Source organism: Equus caballus, chromosome 4 (assembly GCF_041296265.1).
Source record: "Equus caballus isolate H_3958 breed thoroughbred chromosome 4, TB-T2T, whole genome shotgun sequence".
NCBI classification, from domain to species: Eukaryota; Metazoa; Chordata; class Mammalia; order Perissodactyla; family Equidae; genus Equus; species Equus caballus.
In genome coordinates, this window is record NC_091687.1 from 2991093 (window position 1) to 3016964 (window position 25872).

General features: G+C 39.8%; 1 protein-coding gene across 10 annotated transcripts in view; it reads right to left on the reverse strand.

Annotated features, from left to right (window-relative positions):
* Positions 1–1404: 1404 nt before the first annotated feature.
* PHTF2 (putative homeodomain transcription factor 2) overlaps positions 1405–25872 on the reverse strand; it is a 120467-nt gene continuing 95999 nt past the window's right edge. For 7 of the 10 annotated variants that reach the window (XM_023638756.2, XM_070264236.1, XM_070264231.1 and 4 more), the window contains 9 exons: positions 25053–25271; positions 17712–17840; positions 15529–15801; positions 15166–15297; positions 12664–12750; positions 7567–7722; positions 6597–6692; positions 4483–4608; positions 1405–3817 (listed from right to left, as the gene is read on the reverse strand). In XM_023638756.2, the coding sequence (XP_023494524.1) occupies positions 3797–3817; positions 4483–4608; positions 6597–6692; positions 7567–7722; positions 12664–12750; positions 15166–15297; positions 15529–15801; positions 17712–17840; positions 25053–25271 (1239 nt within the window). In that variant the 3' untranslated portion in view covers positions 1405–3796. 10 annotated transcript variants of the gene reach the window in all.

The following is a 25872-nucleotide window of genomic DNA, read 5'->3' on the forward strand; positions in this document are numbered from 1 at the left end:
TCATATCTGAAGGGTATTTTCACTGGATAGAATATTCTTGGCTGAAAGTTTTTCTCTTTCAGGATTTTGAATACATCATTCCACTCTCTCCTAGCCTGTAAGGTTTCTGCTGAGAAATCCACTGAAAGCCTGATAGGGGTTCCTTTGTAAGTTTTCTTCTGCCTTGCTGCCCTTAATGTTTTTTCTTTGTCATTGACTTTTCCCAGTTTTTCTACTATATGCCTTGCTGTAGGTCTTTTTAAACGTTGACCTAGTTGGGAGTTCTGGTAGCTTCTTTCCTGTGGATTTCCACCTCCTTCCCCAGGTTTGGGAAGTGCTCTGCTAATATTTGTTTGAACAAGCTTTCTGCTCCATTCTCCTTCTCTTCCCCTCTGGAATACCTATAATCCTTATGTTGCATTTCCTAATTGAGTTGGATATTTCTCTGAGAGCATCTTCATTTCTTTTTAGTCTTAGTTCTCTCTTCTCCTCCCACTGAAGCATTTCTATAGTACTGGCCTCTAAATTGCTAATTCAGGCCTCCACACTGCCAGCTCTGTTGTTTACAGAATCTAGATTTTTAAAAACCTCATCCACTGTGCTTTTCATCTCCAACAATTGATTGGTTCTTCTTTATGGTTTCCATCTCCTTTGTGAAGAAACTCCTGAAATCGTTAATTTGTCTGTTTTCTTGTAACTTGTTGAGTTTTTTTTTTTTACAACAGCTATTTTGAATTCTTTGTCATTTAGGTTATGGATTTCTGTGTCTTCAAGGTTGGTTTCTGGGTCCTTGTCATTTTCCTTCTGGTCTGGAGATTTAATATACTTTCTCATACTGCTTAATGGTGTGGATTTTTGGCTCCGCATGGTGTTATTTGGTTGCTGCTGCCACGTGCCTACACTGGGTGGGGCTCAGGAGCTGTGAATTCCGGCCCAGCATGATCAGGGCCTCCCAAGCTCCGGCCAATGACTGCTTTTCTCAGGGTGAGATGCTCTGGCTGATGGCAGATCTGGAGCCTTGGGCAGGGGGAAGGCTGCTCTTCTCTCCCTGTGTTTCTCCCATCTCTGCTCCTCTCCCACCTCTGCTCCTCTCCCTGTGTGGAGCTCTGGGCTATCGCAGGACTGGAGCGAGAGGTGGGGGAAGGGGCACTTTCTTACAGCTGCGTGCCTCCCCCAACTGCTGCCTCTCTCCATGTGGACTTCCGGGTGCTCATGGGGCTCCACCAGCTGCCACCTCTCTCTCTGCGCCATGCCCTGGGCGATTGTGGGGCTGGAGCACTGGGTGGGGACGTGTTGGGAAGTTTTAAAAAAATTTATTTCCATTCCCCTCAAATCTAACAGTTACAACTAAAGTTTATGCTATAGTAAACAAAAAATTACCATGGAAATGTATACGACTTGAAAATTCTTAAAAAACACCTCCAGTTTAACACTGTCAGTCATAGAATGTTTTATTTTAAAATTGCTGTTCAAACTTTCAAATACAACACATGTGGCAAAGAAACCACAGTTAACACACCACATCTGCCACAATTCTACCTCTGTACTGCTGTTTCTATATTACGTCATATGTTACAATTCTTTCCACTTCTTACATTCATGGTACTCTTAAAGGCAGCAACGTCAATTTTTCTCCTTTGAAGACAATTCCATTTATGTTCTGAAACCGTTTAAAATGACCAGTTTTTCCTATTAGTATTCTGCTGCCCACATTAGTGACATAATTCAACATATTATTAATAAGGTGTTGAGAGGTACACTGTACTCAATAAATCAACTCCCAACTCTAAGTTAAAATGAACTTCAATCCAAAACAAGCATTTTCCTAAATCAGTATACTCAGCTACTTTTCTCAAAAATATTTCCATTCTGAATTAAGTATTTTTGTGTGTGTGAGATACAATAATTTCTCTTTTATTCCTAACAGAACTCATGCTGTACTTTTTTCTCAAAATATATTTGATATATTCTGTGCAAAATGTTAAGTTCTGTATAGGTATGTACCTTATTTTGAAAAAGTTTATAAAATATAATTCTTAAAAACAACCTCAACATTAGACAATAGAGGAAGAAGAAACATCAGACAAAGCCTAATTTTTCACATGAGAAAATAAGTATGTTCTTAAAGCTCCAGTAATACATTCCTTGAAAAAACTCAGAATGCACTTTGGTCATTATGAAACATATTAGAACACAGGCAAACAAAACAAAATGCTTTTGCCGTTTTCTACAGAAAGAAAATACACTACACGATGAGTCTGAATGAGGATGGTCAAGAGGAATGGTGAGAGCAAAGCGGCACCAGGATGGGGCTCTGTTCTCTACACATTCCTGACCCGAAGATTATGACTCGGGGATTACAACTGCACCAGTCAAATAAATCATTTACGATTCATTATTTTAAATTCCCTAAAACATGGTAAAAAATGTGAGGATATTCAACATGGTATATCTTGCACCAAGAAAATTCTAGATTGTTTCAAATAAATTCTTTGTTTTAGAAACTAGACACCTGGTTAAAAAAAAAAAACTCCAAAAACATTTCATGTTTCATGTAATTCCTAAAATATTCTTGATTGTACAAATATAACAACTTAAAATCAAGGCCCAATGTAAGACACCATCATATTCGCCCTATTTACCTAATATGCCAACACGATAAGTTCTCATTTGGAGACTTGGCAAATTATTTCGGGGGAAGGGGGTTAACTTTCCAGATTAAAAGCATCTAAAATAGCCCTTCTATAATGGGGGGGGGGGGTGTGGATGGTACCAGGTTAAGCTTAGAGGACAAAATTTGCAAGCTGAAGCTGTCTTTCCTGAAAATTGGGATACTGTTTTATAACTAGCAATCAGAGGAGTCCTTTATCGGTTTGTAACCTTATTCTTAAGGTGTTCATCTGTGTGGTATGAACAGCATACACCAGAGTGTACCATGGGGAGAAGATTATTCCACTTGAGTAAACGTAACGTACTCTAGTAATGTCAATAGGCACTTCCCTTGTGAGAGGAGTGGAAACCTCACTCAGAAGGATACCGTATCATGCCCTAGCACACTAGAACATCGCCCATAGAAAGATACGCATTAAAAGTAACAGTTTTAAAAAGTGCACATTTTGAGCATGCACAGCTGGAGCTGTGCAAACAGCCCAGTGTTTCAAATAAATACAATTATTACTAGTTAATTTTTATCAAAATATCTTACAGTATGGGAACCATTTACAATTATTGCTCTACTAAGAGTTTCTCCATCCAAGAGCACTTGTTGACCTGTATGGGACACTCTCTACATTAATACTGAAGGGTGCCTCAACTGCAGCTTAATCAGTGTCGATCCTGGCATTGTTCCGAGACAACTCCAGAGAAACCCTGACTGAATCTTGATTCACCGAAGAAAACGCTCTGTGTGTTCAGCTGAGTCCAACGCAATATTCCAAAGTTAAAGGAGTTTTCCTCAAGTAAGGCAAGTTCACGGCATTGATGGAGAAACAGTGTTTAGCAATGGCTTCTATTGTCACGATTCGTTACTTTGTCGATGATTTATGAGCAATTACCAGGATCTCAAGTATCTTGATATCAGTTTTATCACCCTTTCAACAACTAAGTACATCAATGCTACGAATAAAATATAAAGACTAAAATAAATGTAAAAAACAGTGAACAAGTAAAATAAATATAAGGATTGCACAAGACAGTCTGATGTAAACACTTCCGCTTCCCGGCTGAGCTCCTGGAGCAGAGTGAGTGACGGCTCTCAGGCAGCGTGGCTGGTACTCTTGTTCCGGAAAAGACGCCACATCTTCTTTTCTCTGAGTTGTCATGATTTAATCTTCCACAGCTAGTGAAAAAGTAAGAGACGCAGTGACCATTAGGGCCAGTTTTTTATATCGCCACTTGCTAAATTTTGTCACATACTATTTTCATCTGAATTTCATTCATAAACGATTGTAGATTCTACCATTTCAAATTCCTTTATCCACTTATTTTTCAAGAATTCATCTTAAACAAATAAAAACGTGAAAATCAGATTTCTCTTACTTTCTTTTACTGGGAAGTGACAATATACATATACTACTTGTTTAATATGAATATTCTAGTATGTATTCACTAACAGCTGTGCATATGTTAGAGGATGTATGCCTTGCTATATAGATAATTAATATAACTTTTGGCAAAAAAAAGAAATAGGGATCTTCTTTTTCTCTCATCTAAATTAGCTTCAGATTATATGAGTAAAAATAGATGCCTCCATTTATCCCACACAAGAGAGTCCTATTTGTAATGAATCCTGTTCCAGGTTAGGAGTTCCATCAGAACTATAAACCAGGAATATTTATCACTCTTTGAAATTACATGTGAAGTTATTTTCACTACTTTTATACAATATAATCAAAATGACTCTGTTCCTGTGCATGTGAGGTCTGAAAAGAATGCTAGGGTAAAATGAAAGTCACAAAAATGCGATGGGACACCAAGGAATAAAAGCCACCTGCCAGTCCTTACCTTTAAATTGAAGCCAAGCAGGTCACTGATGACGCCGGACACGGCCGACAGGATGACGACCTGCGTGATGTTGTAGAGCAGGGGGTTCATCGTGAGCCCGTACAGTCTGAAGGGGCTGTCCAGCTCCTGGCAGGAGAGGGGACACGAGCTCAGACTCACCAGCAACGGTCAGCGACACTAACTCAGGGCAGTACATAATGAGCGGTTTTAAAAACACCTTCAAAAACGGTTACAAATTAGGCGTAGTTTTAGAAAGGATAAACTTGGTTAAACTTGAAATAAGTAATTATAGTTTTAATTTTTTTAGGAGAGAGTGACTTCCTTTAAAAGAACTCTGTAAGCTAAATTTGTAACTCCAACTTCTGTCCCAAATGAAAGACTAGTCAAGTGCTGGTCTAGTAGCTACAAGGAGGTTCGAGTAGACTGTTCAGTGTAAGAGAAGACACTAAAAGAGAACAGTATCTTTTTGCAGAAGAATTCGAAATGTAATTAGCCAAATTTTCTGCCAATATTAATACATATGTAAAAATTCCCCTTTGAGACAGTTTTCAAATACACGGATTAATTAATTGATTGATTCAAACATTTAAAGTTGTTATTATATGCCAGGCCTTGTGCTAGGCTCTGGGAAGTTACGATTCAGGCTGAAGGACCTTACAGTCTGATAGACATGCAAATAAAGAACCCACTATAAAAGGCAGCAGGCCACAGAGGAAGGTGCTCCTGAAACTCAGAGGGTGGGGAGAGCAGGTATTCCCTAAGACACACGAGAACATGGCACCTGTGAACCGCTACGGATCGCTCAGCATTGTTAGGACCCAAGCGCAAGGGAAGAAATGCTAGGAACTCACAAAACCAGCTGCTTAGGTAAGGGTCATTCCTCAGGCAGACTGCACTGGCAGACTGGCAGTGAGGGACGGAGTCAGGGGAGGGGCATGTGAGAAGGACCAGCGGGCCAGCCATGAGGAAGAGGGAGTGGAGAGCAGTGAGACTGGAAGCAGCGACATATCAGAAGCTCAAGCGAGAGACAAGGAGGGTCTGACTCAGGGCGTACTGATAGGGAAGAGGGATGAATGGGAAGATAGCTGAGAGGTTGCATCAACGGGTTCGAGAATTTCCTGGCTGTGAAGAGTGAGAGAGAAGGAGCAATCTATCTTAAGTCCCAGGTTTCTGACAGGAGACTATGTGTGATGAGCAAGGATCACACTGTTGTGCTTTGTACTCTAGTTATTTCTGTATTTCTCTCTACTCTGCGACTGAAGCTGCTCGTCAGTCTCAGGGTTACTGCCTCGTCCTGTCCAGCACGGTGCCCACACTCTGAGGACACTCACCACACATGCATCGAGCAAATCCACCACCTCTTCCCAACCCTTTCACCGCCTGATACACAGTGAGGCGCAGTCTGTACCCATTTAATACTTTCTAGTTGACTGAAGAATTAACCACAACACTGAGACACAACTGACTTCATGCCATTCTCTGAAGACTTAGAAATGACTCTAAGAATTATACTCAATTTGCTACAGAAACTGAGATTTAAAAAAACATTTTCCTTTTAAGAAAGAAAAGCATTACTAAAACCGCAAAATAGTGGTAAAAATATTTTATTAAATTACCTCCAAAGGGTTATTATTATGAGATCCGATGAACTGAAATTATATTCTTTTCAACTGTTACCAAAAATGATTTAAGAATGTAAACGTTTGTTGGTGAGGTACATTTATTCCAATGATTACATATTGCCACTTTTTAAGTTACCTCAGGCCAAGCAGAAGACTGCTCTGAGAAATACAAAATGAAAAGATTTCCAAAGTAACATCAAATCTTTTTTGAAATCAATTTTAAGTTCTAGGAGGCAAAAATTTCCAATGATGCATCTAACCTCTGCAGTACTCTAAGATACTAAAATCTCAAAACTGAAATGATTTGGATTACTTTTATTAGCGTTGCAATGAGAAGTAAAGTGTAAACTGCGTGAACGTGCTCAAATATAATTTGGAAACAGTTCAGATAATTTAGAAAACCAAATACAAGATGGGCTCCACGAACAGAAGACTAAGATGCAGCGTGAGGACAGTGCGTTCTCCGCCCGTCCGTTTCAATTCTGTTTTTACCTTTAGCAGTTTAGTAGCCAGTTTTAAAACATTATTCACTAGTGTCAGTTCCTCTTTCTTGTTGGGTTTCTTCTCCATTTTCAAGTAGAGGTTTATCTTTCATAAGAAAAAAATGGTAAATAATTAAAAATACTTAAAATTATAACAAACACTCATTTTTAAAAGGAATTGAAAGATAGTCTCTAAAATATTAATGGTTGTTCTCTGGTTATTGAGATTATAGGTGATATTAATATTCTTCTTTGTACTTTACTGTATATTCCAAATTTCCTGCCATAAGCTTCTAGAATTCAATAATAAAGAAAGTAATAACTGCTATTTAAGCTTTCCAGATGTAACTAAAAGCCGAAACAAGAAAGGAAACCGGATGGCGTCACTGACAAGGTGAAGCGCTTCCGTCCCGGAGCCACACCGGCCGACAAGGCACCGTAGCAGAGAGGGGACCAGTTCGCTTGCCAGCCCCTCTCCCTTTCCCTGAGACTGAGCTCGTTTGACAGGGCTACTGATCTTCCAAAATCAAAATACTCAACAAGTTCACTGGCAATAAGTTTCTTCCAATAATTCCTAGTAAATGGCAAGGAAAATATTAAACAAATTCATACAAAATAACGTTAACCATCAAAATGACTACGCTTTATCCTTTCTAGTGAATACAAATTCATGCTTATTCAAATAGGGCTCAGCTACACTGCAAAGCAAGCACATCCCACTAATGGCCTAAAATCCAGCATTTCTATAAATGGAGCTTCCTTCTTCTCAAGTGAAGGTGGGACATAAAAACAGAAGATGAGAGTTCAAACCTGCATCAAGGCAGAAACACTGAAGGGAGGCTGCGTCCCACCAAATTATAAAACAAATGGTCTTAATCTAATAATATAGGGCCCTGAGGAACTTGAAGTAAACAAAAACGTTTAGTTTAATGTGTAGATTACAGACACTAATTTATAACATAATAAACATGCATGCTCACCTGTTCAGTGAGTAATATTGAGGTATTGCTATATTTTTTACTGGTTTCTGACCCGAGGGTAACAAATCTTAGGAGAAAAAGTGTTAACGAGATGCACCAGATGACCAGCTCCCAATTGTAGTGACAGTCAAGGAAGATCTCATGCACGTGAAGCAGCTAGAAGTGTACGAAAAGGGAACAAGAAGCAACGGGATTCGAACAACCTCTTTTTAAAAGAAAATAACACTCTACCTCATTCATTTGATCACGAATGTAGTATTACATTTAAAAAACATTCCACGTTACTATGAAACATGTCAAGCACATAAAAAGTACAGAGTTCAGTGTAACCAAAATCCATGGGGCCTCGACCCACTCTTGTCAGATCTTATTATCTGTAAGATTTCTTTCAGATTTTTGAAAAACAAAGGGTTACAGATTCAGATTAAACCCCTTTACGCTTTTCTTGACCACCATTCCCTTCTTCCCCACCCCCCTCCATAAGGGTAATGAATTTTCTGTTTATCTCCTCCATGCAGTTTTTATAATTTAGCTACATATGCATCCTTATACTGTTACTTATATATATTTCACAATTACATAAATGTTATCACACTGCCCGTATCATTCTTCAGTTTGCTTTTTATTCCACTGAACTTTGTTTTCCACCCTCAACCGTGTTGGTGCACTAAGCTCTGACCATCCATTCCACCTCCTACGAGGAATTACAGTAACGGACCCGACCACAGTGTGCCGGCCGACTCTCCCAACTCACGTTGGTTTTGTTGCCAACTTTCCTACTACAGACGACGCTGCAATAAACACCCTTTGATGTGTCTCCTTGTGCACATCCGGGACTCTCTCCAGGAGTTAGTATCTAGGAGTGAAATCGCTGGGTCCTTGGATGTTCTCATATTCAACCTTATTAGATATGACAACTTTCCCTCTAAAAACAGCTGTACCGATTTACACTCTCAGCAGTGTAGCCAAGTTCCCTTTGACCTCTTTTTGTCCACTCTTGGTAGTACCCACCTTCCGAGTTCCTGCAATATGGTGGGTGTAAACTGCTCTCTCGTTGTTTCACTTGCACTTTTCCTGACTACTTAGGGGGATGAACGCGCTTCATACGCTTGGTGCTCACTCACTTTCCTCTCCTGTAAATTACCTTCTCATATCCTATATGCACTTTCTTCTACGAGGCTGTCTGTTTTTCATACTGATCGTAGAAATTGTTTATATAGTCTGAGTAACAATGCTATTTAAGCCATTTATTTTGCCAATATCTTTTCCAAGACTCTGTTTTGTCATTTTTGGTGTCTCTTGTGGTACTTAAAATTTTAAAGGAGGGCCGGAGAAGAATATATGAGAGACTGCATGTGTCAGGCAAAAGTCTAAAATATTTACTATCCAGCTCTTTACAGAGGAAGTTCCCTGATCTCTGGCTTACAGAAATAAAATTGATGTTTTCTTGCTGAGGAACATTCGCCCTGAGCTAACATCTGTTGCCAATCTTCCTCTTTGTGTATGTGAGCCACTGCCCCAGCACAGCCACTGACAGACGAGTGGTGTAGGTCTGTGCCCAGAGCCAAATCCAGGCCGCCAAAGCAGAACACGCCAAACTTAACCACTAGGCCACTGGGGCTGGCCCCAAAATTAATTTTTTATTGTTGATTTTGTATCTATTTTTGTTGATCATGATCTTCTAAAAGACCTATCATATTTTTAATAATTTGTCTGTAAAGTCACTGGGGTGTTCTATGTGGATAATCACATAGTCTATGGTTTTGTTTTTTCCTTTCCAATCTTTAACCCATTTCTTTCTTTTTCCCCATCTTCACGGGTTAGTACCCGCCATCAAAATGCTGACTAGAAGCAGCAGAGAGGGCAGCCGTCTGACTCCTGACTTTGAAGCACACCCCCTAAGGTAACGCATGTCACACGGACGACGTGGGCTCTGACTTTCGACACACACAGTGCAGCAGACGGAGCACGGTGCTTCCCAGGCACCAGATCTCGACTCTCCGCTGAAATTTATGCCTTGTTTTCCGCATCTGTTGAGATGATCAGAGGTTTTCTCTTCCTTTAATCAACTGGAGGAGCTCAAACTAGATTAACGGGTTCTGTAAAGCTGAAGATGTGTGTGTTCCAGGGATAAATGACCTCAGTCGTGGAATACTTACTGTCATGCACCTGCTGGCTGCTTGTTCCTAGTGTTCTGCGTCTACGTTAATGAGGGAAATTAGCTCACAGCTTCCCATTTTCATGTGTCTCTGTGGCATTGCTATCAAGGTTACGTCAGCCACATAAAATGAACTGGGGGATATTCCCTCTTTTTCTATTCTTTAGATCTTTCGTGTAGGACGAGGATTTCCTGTTTACTTGAATATTTGGCAAAATTCACCTGTAAATGCACATGGGTCCCGAGGATTTTTGTCAGTGGCAGATTTTTAAACTATGAATCAATACCACTTTATGGTTACAGGTCTCCTCAGGTTTCAGTTAATTTTGAGTCAGTTTTAATAAATTATGCCTTTCTAGAAAATTGTCCACCTAAAGCTTTCAACTTTAATGACATAAAGTAATTTATACTAGTATTCTTAAAAAAAAATTCTCAACTGTACCAGCCCTTTACAGTTTAATACTATGCTTTTCCTTTTTACACATTTGCTATTTGTATGTTGTAAAATTTCCGACCGTGTGAGTTTTTTGCTGCTGTCATTGATTTCTGCATTACAGCCAGAGCAAGAGGTCTGTACGCTACCAGCTGAGAGCCACTCTGCGGCCTGGTCCACGGCAAAGCTTTATAAACTGTCCTTGTGCCTGAAAAGAATACATTCTCCAATCTCAGAACAAACTTTTAACTATCTTGTTTAGATACGTGTACTTACTATATATTCTTTTGTCTGCTTCATCTACCAATTACTGAAAGAAATGTGTTGAAATCTCCCAACGTGGTATTTTGTCAATTTCTCACTACAGTGCTATTGATTTTGGCCATATATTTGAAGTTATATGATTACTTTGGAATTGTTCTATCTTCTTGAAAAATTATTCTTTCAACTTTTGTCAGGCTTCTCCTTATCCCCAGCAATTCTTCTTGGATTACTATTTCATCTGATATTAATGGAAATTCACCAGCTTTCTGTTGGCTAGTATTTGCCTACAACATCTGTTTCTATCCTTTTACGTTCAAAAGCTTTCAATGTTACCCATGTTTCATGTGTCTTTTGTTGATAGCAATAGATAGATCTTATGTTCGTGAGAGAGACAACTACTGCAGGATGCACTTCAGCAACATTGAAATCAAACCCTAAGAAAAGACTGAGATGCAATAAGAAACTGTGAGTAAAAGAAAATCTGTCTTTTCCTTTTGGCTGCTTTTAAGATTTTTCTCTGTTTTTGGTGTGCTACAGTTTCTCTACAATGTGTCTAAGTGTGGATTTATTTTTATTGCTGCTTCTTGTTCTTGCCGTGCTTCCTAAATCTGAAGACTAATGTCTTTCATCAGTTCAGACAAACTCCTAGCCTCATCTCTCCAAATCCTGCTCTCCCTCTTCCTGCCGTCTGGAATTCCTATGAGCTACGTGTTGGGTCCCCCATCTGTCTCAACCTCCTTCCCACACTTCCATCTCTCTTTCTGTCCTATGTTCCGGATAATTTCTTCCATCTCCCAGTTCACTATCTTTGGCAGTCTTCAATCTGCTATTTGTTGTTTGTTGTGTTCTTAATGTCAATGACTATATTTTTCATTTCTTTGAAGTGCTGTTTGTGTTTTTCCCAAATCTATCTGTTCTTTTTTCAGTGTTACCCATGTCTTTAATCATTCTAAACAAGTTGTCTTACAGTCTCTCTCTGATCACTCTCTCATCTGCAGTAGCTGGAGACCTGGTCCTGCAGTTTGTCGATCTGCCGACTCGTTCATGTTGAGATATCTCCTCAAGTGTTTTGAAACCTGAAGTGGCTTCATCTGTGAAAATCCTGGGAGGCCTCGGCTGAAGTCAAATTCCACCAGAACAGTCTTGGTTTTGCTTCTGCCAGGTACCGGGAGCCTAAGATCACTTTTTATATTAACCCTTGACAGAAGGGGTACAGGACAAGGTCTGTAACGTACATTTGAACCCTGACCCTGTGATGAGGGCAGACCCACAGTCACACACCCTAGCAGAGTCCAGGCAGAGTCAGACACGCTTCCCTACGTCTTCCTGTGCTGGTGGGCAGACCGTCTTTCTTATTCCTCCGTTTCACTGAGACTGAAGGCCTTGGAGGGCCCCGGCCTTACAGTATACGCACGCATAAGGAGGGCTGCAGGCCAAGGCCCTGGGTCTCGGCTCACGTGGGCACAAAATCTCAAATCTCCAGGATACTAAGTCTGACAACGTCCGTCACGTGCTTATCCTGGGGCTGCCACGACATTAACACACACACTTAATTGCTCTGTTTTTCAGTTTTATCTTCATTTTTGGCCTCCTACTGTCTTATAAACTCAGATATGTATGTGATATGTATATAAAAATGTTCATATATATATATTAAAAAGTTGTTTTTTCTTTTTTGAGAGCATTGTATGGTATTTTAAAGCAGAAGAATTTTCAGGTAATCTAGTATGTCATATTGCTTGAAATAGAAGTTTAAGTTTTATAGTATAGAATATATTCTGAGATGCTTTTCCGCTTCCTAATTTTGGTCAATGAGAATTCTTTTTTCGAACATGAGGCAGTCAAGTCACAGTTACAACTCAGATATAAAATAGAATATTAAATATGCAAAGTATATGAATATTAAATATGAAAGCAGAAATTCATTGAAAACAGTCCGAAACAATTTCATAACTCTAGTCACTCATAAGTTTGTTTTTGGAAATAAAGATAACCAGGTGAATTGTAGACAAAAACTAATTAATAGACATCTGAGAATATGCTAGCCACTGTTTGTGGCATAGAGATGAATAAGATAATTTATTCTTCTGAAAGAAAATAAACTGCAAAAAGTCAGTTTCAAAACTTGTGTAACTAGGCTTACTTATATTATTACTTTGATTGTTTATTATTAGAAAGCATTCTGAAGCCGCATGTTTATAGATACGATTATCTAATTTCCACACAGAACAAGTGAGCTCACCTGGGCACAACAGATAAACACAACCGAGATGGTCAACAAGAAAGCAGATGACACTATGACGTCGACCGATCGCTGAGGACCTCGACGCTGGGGAAAAAGAGAAAACACTGTTAAATATCTTAGCAGCTAAGTCCACGCTTTCAATTAACGTGTTGATCCATCACTGCAGGTTGGTCATAGCTTACAATGTTGAAAATACACCTAATTTGTCAGATGAATTTTAATTATAAAGTATTACTATTTCCTCAGGATTTGCAACACAGTGAAAACGGTAAATACATAGCATAGAATTCCTAGCATAACTTCCAAATACTTCATTTTGTCAAACACTAATCACTTATTCAACAAACGTTTCTTGAGCACCGGCTCAGAGTGAGGCGCTGTGCTAGGTGCTGGAAATACCGCAGAGGGAAGAGCAGAGTGGTCCCTGCCTTCACAGGAACTCGTACGGGGTCAGACCTCAAGCTCTTGATCACAGACATATGCGATAAGCTGTGATGAGCGCCATGAAGCAAAGGTACAGGATGCTCTGAGAAGACTGGTAGGGAGTTTGGTGTAAAAGTCACTTCCTTAGGGAAATCTTCCTGGGTCCACACTCCTAACTCCCAAATACAGGATTGTGTAGGCCCGGGAAGATCTCCCTAAGGAAGTGATTTTCACACCAAACTAAGGTGCAGGGGGAGGAAGGCACAGGGCAGTGCTGTTGGCAGAAGGAAGAGAACGTGCAAGGGCATAAAGCAGCAACAACCACAGTGCATTCAGAGACCTGAAGGGGTCCAGTGTGGCTGGAATGTAGGGAGCAAAGGGTTTCAAAGTGAGACAAGAGATGCAGGCTGCCTGCAGGAGCCAGGTCACGAAGGGCATCCTAAGTCCTGATAAGATTCTGTTCTTTACACCAAGAGCAAGGGAGAACCTCCAAAAAGGTTTTAAGAATTATGTGGTCAAACTACATTTCTAAAAGATCTCTGGCGGCAGACTGAAGAAAGTACTGGAAGGCTAGTTAAGAGGCAACTGCAGTAGCCCAATGCATAAGACGACTGATGGTTCAATTAGGGCGGTGGAAATGGAAACCAAGAGAAGTAAATGGATTCAGGATCCATTTTGGAAGCAGAAAGGTGGGAAGTAGTGATAAACTGGATGTTGCCAACGCAAGAGAGGGAAGTAAACACCAAGGATAATTCTCAGGTCTGGGGTTACGTGTTCCCTCACTGACGTGTAAGTTGCCCAGGGCAGGAACTTTTATTTCATCAACAGCGGATGGCACATGGTCAACATTAAATAAATGTTTACCGAATAAAATAATCAATGTGCCAAAGATTGCAATACCTACTCCGGGTTGAGGATGAGGGGAAATTTGGAGTGGCTTCTGACTAAGACACACAACAAAGATCAGATCCCTCCCTCCACACTACAGAACGTCACAGTGAGAAAAAATAATCTACGCCAACCTGCAGCATTTCTCAATGGACACGAAGTTAGCTGAATTTAACAAGTTAAATAAATAAATAGAATAATGAATTTTTTAAACAAAAGGGTAGACAAACACAGTCATCGTCACTTAACAACGGGATACCCTCTGAGAAACGCGTTGTTAGGTGATTTCGTCGTTGTGCAAACGTCACCGAGCGTCCTTGTACACAAACCTAGACGGATGTCCCACTACACACCCGGGCTGTGTGGCACTAACCTCTGGGACCACCGTCGCACATTCGGTCTGTCATTGACTGAAATGTCGGTACGTGGCGGGTGACTAGTGCTAGCGTTTTTTCACTTCTTTCATTGTTACTTCAAAATAAAAAGCAGGAAAGACCTAGGTATGCCAGAGGGTGTTTGGGCTTTGGTCAACTCGACTGAGATGGGATGAGTCAGGATGTAACGGAGTTGAGGGCTACTTAATGCCACGAAGACAGAACCCGCAGATGAAGGCTCTTCCTAAAACTAAGTCAGATACTTCCCACTTCCCTCCTGAGTTTTTCATCTTACTTCCACAATTAGGAAAGTTACTTAAAAAGATTAAAAGAAAAGAAAGGCATGAAAAGAATGGCTCAGAATTACAAGCTAATATTTTTAAATAGTAGCAGGCCACCGCAGTGAGGCGACTCACTGATCAGATTACTTTTTAAATTCTTTTTGAAGCAGTGGGCTCCCTCTGCTGGCTTGTGAGAACCATCCTAGATAGAAATAAAACCTTTACTTTAGCTTTTGAATGAGCACAAGTTGGTGAGATTTATGAACAAAGGTCAATTTAAGACACTCTGATCTTCACTCTCCTACCTAAGATGCACTTAAGCCTTTTAGACTTCAGGGGTCTAGTGTAAAGGACCAGCTGGACACCTACGTTGCATTTCTGCAAATGGATCCAAAAGAACACAGCACGGTCGCAGTGCACCAGCACGTGAGTGCAGATGTGACCGTGCATCTAGACACACGTGCATTGACAAAGAAGCTGCAGCACGGGAGGGAGCAAGCGCAGGGAGAATGCCATCATCAGCGCCATTCTACCTTAAGATAGGACCGGAGCGACAGCCACATCTTTATGTTCTGTACTTTCTTCAGCCGGAAATGAGGAACCTCCGATTTTCGAGCCCTCCTTGCTGACGTTAAATGTCCAAAGAGTTTCGCAAAAAGTAATCGCTAAAAAAGATTAAGACAAGGATTAATTTCTGAGTAGATTACCACAGACAATCAAAAATCCACAGAATTTAGATGGTTGTGGTTTTACCTGGTTAAGTATTACAAAAACGAAACAGGAAAATAATTAGCAGGTCAAAACGATTTAATGAGATACTAAAATACTTCAGGAATACTTGGAATATTATGAAAAAGATAAAATATTCTCTATTCAGAAGTCTATCTTGTACCCACCTGTTTATAAGTTCTTTCTGCTACACAGAGCAAGAAAAAGAAAATCCACACAAGAGACACACGAACCACAAAACTTATGATGACCATAGAAAGAACTACGACGTCTTCATTAGAACCGAATGCAATCATGTAAAGCTCGGAAGCCGAATGAGCCGTGAGTTGTTCCAAGTCTGTAGCTTGGGAGAGTCGGAAAACAAACGGAGTTAAACCCAGGATGAGCGAGATTGCATTTCCAAAAATCTGGTATCCTATTCCTGGTACGTGGCTGTTCACCTTCATGGAGAGAGGGGAAAAGAACAAACTTACACAAATCGTATCTACAGTACAATGAGTTCCTATTAAGCATTATTTTATTTATAGCGATATGAAATTATTCTGTTAAAATATAGTTTTAATACATGAATAATAAAATTTAAATTTCCAGTTTGAGAGCCTGTTACGTGTAAAATACAAGTTATTATTTCTTCAGTTTTTAAAGACAGTTCGTCATCAGATCTCTAAGTCACTAAGCAGATGCAAAAGGAAAGTTATTTCAGTCTTACTCAGATCTTTTCAAAAGCAAAATATTCACAAATACTGCAATATTAAATCCACCTAAATCCAGTTCATTAAAGGAAAAATCTAGAATTATACTTACTTGATAAACTTGTAATTTGTGTTTTTCTTTAAAGAGCTCAGTATACAAACGGATGTCCCCTTAAACTCTAAAACCATTTTAGAAGAGAGAGTATGCTAAAGGGGATATAAAACTAAGCAAGAGAAGGGGGAAAAGGGTCAAGGAAGCATAAAAAAGGAAATTGGAGGGGCAGGCTCTGTGGCCTAGTGGTTAAGTTCAGTGCACTCCGCTTTGGTGACCTGGGTTTGCAAGTTCGGATCCTGGGTGTGGACCTACAGCACTTGTCAGCCAGGCTGTGGTGGTGTCACACAAACAAAATAGAGGAAGATTGGCACTGGCGTTAGCTCAGGGACAATCTTCTTCAAGCAAAAGGAGGAAGATTGGCAACAGATGTTGGTTCAGGGCAAATCTTCCTCACCAAAAAAAATTAATTAATTAAAAAAAGAAGGAGGGCTGGCCCAGTGGCGCAGCAGTTAAGTGCGCACGTTCTGCTTCTCAGTGGCCCGGGGTTTGCTGGTTCGGATCCAGGGTGTGGACATGGCACCGCTTGGCAAGCCACGCTGTGGTAGGCGTCCCACATATAAAGTAGAGGAAGATGGGCACGATTTTAGCTCAGGGCCAGTCTTCTTCAGAAAAAAAAATATTAAAAAAAGGAAATTGGAAATAATGTGAAAACATAAGATTAGTAGAACTGGGAGGGATCTCAAACATCATCTAGCTAACTTGCTAATGTCATATTGTACATCATGTAAACGGTCTGCTAGGTCACAGAAGTGAAGGCACAGCACACCAACCAGATCCGAGAACCCAGACACTCCTCGTCCACAGGTCCTCATTGCTCACACCGAGATATGTGATAGGAAGCAGATCATTTTCTGGATCCAGTTATTTTAGATCCTGTCTTACATAAAGTGTGCACAACAGTTCTGGCATAATAACGCACAAGCAATTTAGAACTACGAGTTAAATCGTGCCTCGGTGTCCAGAGGAATCAGGCAAAACTTAACAAGTAGTAATGATCTGATAAGAACAATTTAACACACACTGAAATTGAAATCCACAGCATTTGTGCCCTACTTCTTCAAACTACTCAAGATTTTACCACCGGCTGCATTACTTCCACATATTTCAGCGGGCAAGCAAGTATGAATGCAAAGTTTCTATTTTGTATTCAAACAAATGCTAGTTTGAATTTTTTAAAAGTTTCGGGTACTAGTAAATAAATGAACCAGGAGGACTGATGCAGAAAACAATGAGTCGTCACCAACACTTGTATGTGTCTAGCAGCTTCTCAATTCGGTCCACTGAAAGCAAAAGAAAGGATAACGTACCAAAGAAAACTTTAGATTCTAGCATGTGCTCTTGGTCAGAAGAGTCAAACACTAGCAAACGAGAGTGGGGTGGTCTGGAGACAGACCGCTGCTTACCTCACAGGCGGAGCCAAATACAAATAAGAATTTTTTCAGCTTGAAGAAATGAGCTAAGTTATAAATATAACATTCCTGTAATTATTTAATACATTACTAATCTTATCCTTGAACTAAAAGAATAAAATTTACACACTCACTCTGTTCATTATCATGCCACTGATTTCAAGGACAGACATGTCTGCTTTCTTGCAGTCGTTGCCTTCCCACACTATCGCACTTATTTTTTCTAATCCAGGGTGGGAACTGTGGAGCCAGGGCAAATGACTCTGAAAAATAAACAGAAATTGGTGAGTACATTTATCACATTTCATAAATAAAACATATTCATGTGTATATAAAATTGTGTGTGTACACATATCTCTACACACAATTTTTAACTACACTAGAAAATAGAAATTGGTGATGCACTTACCAAACATTTTATAAACAGAATATATATATCTACATCTATGCACAGCTATATCTGTATCTATACACAATTTCAGTGACACTAAAATTCTTAAAGTTAGTTAGCTTATATACTGAACAGATGGCATAAAAAATTATACAGCTATAAAAATGTGTAAGTTCAGAACTTTCTATAACAGACATTAGGCAACCTATTGCTCAAAAGTATCTAAAATGCATGAGCAAAAGCACTTAGTTGTCAATCTGTCTACACAGCTACTAATATATAATGTTCAGAGACGATGAGTATCACATCGCTCACAATGCTGATTGTCCATTCAACACACGAGAACACGACACTCAGATCCGGCCTGCTCTGAAAGACTGAACAGTGACACGACCTCATCCTGACGGACTCTTCCTCACACACCTGCCCTTAGTATGTGATTCAGTTACTTTTCTGATATTTCAATCTAGTATTTCTCCAAAGGATCAATTTAACTTGCTTTCCTCGGAGCAGATATTGCAAACGGAAGCACACAGGACTAGAAGTACTCTCCCAGCAGAATAAAGTCTCTCAGTGGAACAAGGAAGAGAAAAAGGTAAAAAGAAAAACTGAAAGCCTTAATACAAAGGATCAGATGCTTAAGTTTGCTTGGGTCTTTTAGTTTGTTTTAGATCTATAGTTAAAGAAATAAAACTTCAAAACAGGATAGCTGTGGGTTAAGATAGCAACAAAATTAATGAAACACTAAAGGTTAGACCCCGAATGGGATGAATACGCTCATTACATAAACATACAGAATAGGATGAATATTACAGTATTTCTAACATTTCTAAAACATATTTCATTAAAATAATTTCTAACAATGGACAAAAGAATATACTCCAGTTATATTTATTCTTTGGAGGACAAAAATGTGATTAAAATATGGTAAAGATGTTTCTGTAAACTTAAGGAATACAGAATTCTCCTCTAGGGGGAGTAAAGTTGCATTGATTCATTTTGATTAAAGGTATGAAATAGTTCAATGATATGTAAGAAAACAGATGGGAAATTATTATTCTGAGCTCATACATTAATTTTCTTTCTGTAAAGTTATATATGCCATGTTTACTATTAACAGAATAAAAACTGACAAACAATTATGGGCAAACCATAATGCCAACAGCCATGCTACTGCAAAGCTTTTTTCCATTTAGTTATTTGCCTATGAAGAGGTTTCCCCTAAAAACTTATCTTTTCCAAAAATATGGAATTGCAATGTACACTAACTGTCATGGTGTATATATCACTACTGGGGAGCCTCAGGAACTGGGAGGTATTAAGTATTAACCAGCCACTTAATTCTTCAAATGACGTTTCATAATTTATCCCCAAACTAAATATTCTAGTTTGGAACAGAAATAATTTGCACCAAAATATGTATCAAAGTTTCCCTGAAAATTTAATAATTATGAAACATAACGAGACTGAAAAGCCAGGAACAAGTGCAAGGAGCTGAATGGAAGAGTACCAAGCCTGAGGGGTGAAACAGAACCGCTGATTGCCAGGCTCCTTTTCTTTAACTCTCAGTCTGCAAGAGTGAGTGATAGGGCTTCTGGATCCCCACACACGTCAGGACCAGGAGGTCCATCCACAGACGGAAAAGCAACAAGTCCTTCACGCTCCTTCCAAAAGCACTCACTTTGCCCAGCTACCTAACTAGCATTTGGTACCATTTTCCCATTTCTAGAAAGCCAAAAGGCAAGAGAAGGGAGCAACTAGAAACTGGTCAATTTAAAAAGAAGTAACTAAAAGGATCATACCTGTGTATGTGTGTGTGTTTGGCAAACGTATTCTGAAAAACCGCCTTGTTGAAATGTGTGCCTACAGTGGCTGGGGAGCAGCGTCATAAGAACGAGTTTACAAGGGCTCAGGGAAACATCAGAGCAAAGAATCTGATTCTATAATTCTTTACATAGGTTCTTCTTAGTATGTTTTCCAAACTAAAATTTGGAACCCTGTTAATGATTGTTTTTTATCCTCATCCAAAATCTGAATTCCTTTGCTCCTTGTTTGTTCCAAAGTGCCTGAAAACCTTAACTGGCGGCATGTTTTATTTCAAATAAAGTCACCACGACAACCACTTTCCCGGAGTTTCCACCTGTGGGAACTGCAGCCATTAAAATCTGGCGTTACCTACTGAAAAATGAATTTCACTTGAATATGGCTTTATATTTTATTATATATTCAGCCATGACTAGAGGAGAAAAAATTTCTCCTGCAGAAATGATTCAGTTAGCGTTTACAAAGAAACTAAAACAAACAATAAAACAAAACCACGAATTTGGGAACATCCCAAGTGGAACACAGATTCAGTGCTCGAGAGGATAGATTTTCAGTCCTTATGTGCAGAAAAGGGTCCTCCAAACCTCATACAGACCTGAGTCAAACAAGAAAAAAACTCGTAGCTTTTCATTACAGGGAGCTAATTTCCATTACAGAGCTACTAGTAAAACCGAAAACATAGCTTATTTTTTAGAAGGCGGAGAATAAGCAATGTGTGTAAAATCAAGTCTTTGATCCCAAAGCAAAACCAATGTAAGCTAGGATACTAAATTTAGATATGCAGAGTAGAACATTAAAAAAATTTATCTTACCGAAAAAGGAGCAGACTGCTATATACACTCAGGGCCAATTTCTTCCGTATAGCATTCATTAAAAACATTTTTTTTAATCATTTAAGAAAGGCCTAATTGGCTTGTTTTGAAAAAATTTTATTTTGCTTCCTTCATTCACTCAGCTAATGTTGGTTCAACACCTACTATGTGCCAAGCACCCCGTGATACAACAACGGGCAAAAGAACGCAGGGTCCCCTCCCACGCCGCTCTCGGTGTCACTGGGATGTTCCTAAACCTCAGGTCGGTTACCACCCTCGGTGACTCAGGGGGACACGCAGGTGAGTCACCCACACCCTGTTCTCATGGACTGCTCACTGTTTTCCACTTGTTAAATTCCAGGGACCTTCAGCTACACCCTGGACCTTGTCACCACCCTGAACTGCTCTACTTCTGAAACAAGCCTTGAACCACGACCTCCCATCTTCCCGGGCCTCTCAAGCCTTCAATTCCAAAAGGCTTGCTTCCCTGAGCACACCTCCTTCAACCTGTCGGCTCCTTCTTGCTTTCATTTACCACTCAGTCTAACACGTCTAGACTCCTACCACATCCATCATCTCAATCAGCGCATCAGCCCCTCTTCTGCCCCTCACATAGCAGGTCTTAACTGAGCACCCATGCTGTGTGACTTTGGCTGCATTATTTGACTCCGAGCCTCAGTTTTCTCATCTATAAAAAACACTAAACAACACTGTCGTAGGCTGTGAGGGTTACATGAGAAAACGCACCTAGACTACTTGGCACAGTGCCTAGCATACAGCAAGTGCTTACTAAATGTCTGCTATTACTATGATTATTACAACTACATTCCAGAGACTATCACACAACGGTGTGGCAACTACGAATTCACGGTTTCAGATTCCAGCTAGAGGTGCGACAATATGGCAGTGTAACTCTTGATTCACTGGCTTGAATACACGCATACACACACTCTCTCTCCACCATCTCCATTTGTCACAAAGGCTAACTTCAACCTCCACTGTCATCCACAAGTCCCCTATGCCACCGCCTCACTCCTCACGGCAGAGCCCCCTGGCCTCCTGCTCTCCAGACTAGAGACCACCAGGCAGTGACTCTCCCGTCATCTTCACGCATGCTTCCTCCTCCTTCTATCTCAGCAGATGGCGTGTCCCTCTTCCTGTGGAAGGCTAGGCTTCCTGATTATGCTTCCCCTCCAGTATCCTAAGGAACCTCATCTGACAACTCTTTCTCCTGTACCTCTGCAATTCTTCCCTACTGGTTTTCTCCTTTGTACACAGGTGCTCAAATAGCTCACATCTTGTGGGGTGGGGACCAAAATACTCATTCGACTGCAGTTTCCACATCTAACTGATATTTCACTTTCTCCACACCTTCACGGCCATGATTCTTAAACCTCATTCCTCATTCTCACTCCTCATGGCCCTGGAGCAAAGCTTCCTTCCCGACACTTTTCCTGTAGTTGAAGCCAAAATTCATGGATACCTTTTTTAATTGAAACACTTCAATCAGATAGAGAATAAATAATACTCGGCTTTATCAGATTTTAACTTTCTCCTCTATTTGCTGCAGATATTTTAACAAAAAAATATTACAGGCAAAATTGAAACCCACTTTGTGCCCTTCCCTGCTCTTGTCCCCTTCTATTCCCCAGATCTATTATCCTAAATGTGGTGTTTATTATCACCTTGCATGTTTTTATACTCATGTTTTATATTCTTACTGTATATGCTTTTATCCATTCATAATACATAATATAGCCTTGCATGTTTTAAAACTTTACATAAATGGTATATTTTATATATAATTCTGCAAATTCTTTCATTCAAAATTACATTCACAAGATTATTCGTTTTGATATATGTAGCTCCGAGCTCCTTCAATTTCACTGCTGTATATTGTTTTCTCATATGCCATGATTCATTAATTCTGCTATTGTTGGCTATCACATTATTTTCACTATTACACACAATACAATGAACATTTTTAAATACGTCTCCTTGTGCCCACCTTCCCAAGTTTCCCTGGAGTGAGATGAGAGTCCTGGGTTAGGAGGACCTGCGATTTCACCACGTGATGACGCACTGCTCCCCAGAGGAGCTGCACGGGCTTCTGCTAACATCGGCACTGAGCAAGACCTCTTCCTTCTTCACACCCTCGCCAACACTGCAGGCTGTCAGATTTTTACATTTCTGACAATCTGGCCAATACGAAGTGCATCCCATTGCTCTAATGTACCTTTCCCTGATTACTAACGAGGCTGACCATTGTACCTGGACATTAGACATCTGGGTGAGTTGCCTGGTCACATCTTTTGTCCATTTTTCTACTGAGTCATTTGTCGTTTACTCATTCACCTGTACGAGTTCTTTATGGGCTCTGTATAGTCCTACTGTGATAGTTAACGTGCTGCAAATATCTTCTTCTGGTCCGTGGCTGGTCTTTTAACAATGTTTATGGCTTAACTTGTAGCGCAAAGTTTTAAATTTTAAGACATTCAAATTTATCAATCGCCTCATTTTCAATGTTTGTGCTTTTTGTATCTTGTTTAACAAATTCTTCTCTTACCTAAAGTAATGCAGATTTTTCTTCTATATTTTATTCTAAATATTTTAAAGTTTTGCTTCTTCACATTTAGGAACTATCTGGAATAAATTTTTGCATATAGATAATCGTTTGATCCACAACCAGATACTGAACAGCCCATCCTTTGCCCACTGACTTGTAATGCACTTAGGTCATACATTAGGGATGTATCTGTTTCTGGGTTTTGTACTCTGTCCCATTGGTCTACTTGTTTACACACTGCCTTAGTCTGTTTGGGCTGCTATGACAACATGCCAGACTGGATGGCTTGTGAACAACAGAAGTCTAGTTCTGACAGTTCTGCAGGCTGCGGAGTCCACAATCAAAGTGCTGGCATATCTGGTGTCTGGTGAGAGCCCAGGTCCCGGTCCTTGTTTTTGCTGTAAGCTCTCATGGCAGAAGGGGCAAGGGAGCTCTCTGGGGCCTCTTTCCAGGGCACTAATCCTGCTCGTGAGGGCTCCCCCCTCACGACGTAATCACCTCCAAAAAGCCCCACCTCCAAATACCATCGCACTGAGGATGAGGTTTCAACACACAAATTGCGGGGAGCGGGTGGGGGGGGGGGCACAAACGTTCGGTCTGTAGCATACCCCTACACTGCACTATCTTGATTATTACACCCTTACATTTTTATACCCAGAAGGGAAAGTCCTCCTGTCGTTCTTCAAGATTGTTTTTGCTATTCTTGACACTTTGCTCTTTAACGTGGACTTTTAAATCAGTCTAGTCCAACCCAAACCAGTCGAACAAACCAACAAACGTGCTGGTAAGATTCTGATAGAAAAAGCAGTGATAACGGGCATCTCTGTCTTGCTCCTGCCTTTAACAGAAATGCTCCTAAAACTTCCTCATGAAACATGACAGGTCTTTAGAAGGCTCTTTGATAGCCACCCTTCATCAGATTAAGAAAGTTCCCTTCTATCTCTAGCTTTCCCAGCGTTTACTTGTTGGTTTTATGATTAGGATTTGATAAGGAATAGGATAAGAGAGAGAAGGGGAGAAAGAGTGAGGATTTTAAACGGCCACCAGGTTCTGACTGGTGAATGGATGGATAGAGATGTCGTTCACCAGGTTTTGAATGCCATGAGAAAGCAGATTTATGACGGAAGATGGGGTGTTTGGTACATTTGAGGTACTGGTGGGATATTCAAATGAAAGTATTTATGGACTTGTGCTGTCCAATCTGGTGCTTTCTCACGTGTGGCTACTGAGCGCCTGAAACATGGCTAGTCCAAATGAGACATGCCGTAAGTGTTCACAGCAGATTTTGAAGACTTGGTATAAAAAATGTAAAATATTTCATTAGTATTTTTCATATTAGTTATATGTTAAAGTGATAATATTTTGGATACACTGGGTTAAATAAAACATACTGAAATTAATTTTACCTTTTTAAATGTTTTTAATGAGGCTCCTAGAAAATTTAAAATTACATATGTGACATTATATTCCCGCTAGACAGCATCACTATAGGCACTTGGAGATGCAAATCTGATATTCATGAGATGTAGATTTGTGAATTATAATCTTAGGTGGCGTTAAGGCCACAGGTGTAGATAATCTGACCATGAAGTATGCTGACTGAGAAAAGGACTAACGCATCCAAAACACAATTTGACCTTCAAAACTCCATTTACCAACAACTCCTCAGGAACATATGTTTGCAAGGTGAGAGACACAACCACAATATCAGTACTGAGATTCTGTGTCCCAAGGAAGCCAGACCACAGCTCACATAAAAAAAAAAATTACAGGAATATTATTTTAATTGAATGCAAGCTTTTTCTTCACCTCGGTAAAATGTGTACATACATTCGAAGGAGCTGGACTGACAGCCCCACATAACCCAACTCTGTAAACCAACCTGATGAAAAGGGTCGTCTCTATATTCTTTTTTCACACATGGATTAATCTGAGGATTTTCCACATCTGTCTCACTGGTACAAGATGACCGGCATTCTGCACAATGTAACAAGTCTTCCCATAAGACATCTTCCGTTTCAGATTCTGGCCTTGTGCTCTCAGAATCCTGTCTGGAACTTGAACAGCGAGAGCTGCAACTAGTACCCGATTTAGGGGCATCCTGAAATCAAGATATTCTTTGACATTAATACAATTTATGTACCCTTTCCAACTCAAAGGATTTTATCAGAACCATATATTGCTACTTTTTGCTTAAACAACAAAAACACTGTCAAATGACAGTGAAATAGATAACAAAACATTAAAAATACATACTAGTTTTTAGGGAGTAACAAAATTTCCTCATATCAAAATTTGATTTCACAGCTGAGCTCAAGTGCTATTTCGCATGCAAAGGGTGTGCCCATTTTCTCTTCAATTTTATACGAAGTCCAGAATCCAGGCGGAGACCAGCTTAAGTTCATATGGGCCACACAGGCAGGGAACATTAACTCATTTTAAGTGACATGTTTAATGGAGTTATTTTCTCACTCTAGTCTTTTTTAGCAACCAGAGAGTTCGTGTATATATTGTTTTTGTTTTGCAAACAGAAGTTCAATAAATTGACATAAAATTAACAAATAATCTATATCAGGAAGATAATAGCCAACTTATGTTTTTGAGACAATAAATTGTATAAAAGTGAAAAACTAAAAGGCCCAAGTTAAATAATTTCTAATCAATTTACTCTTTTCCTAGGAGTTTTTTAATGTACAAAATAA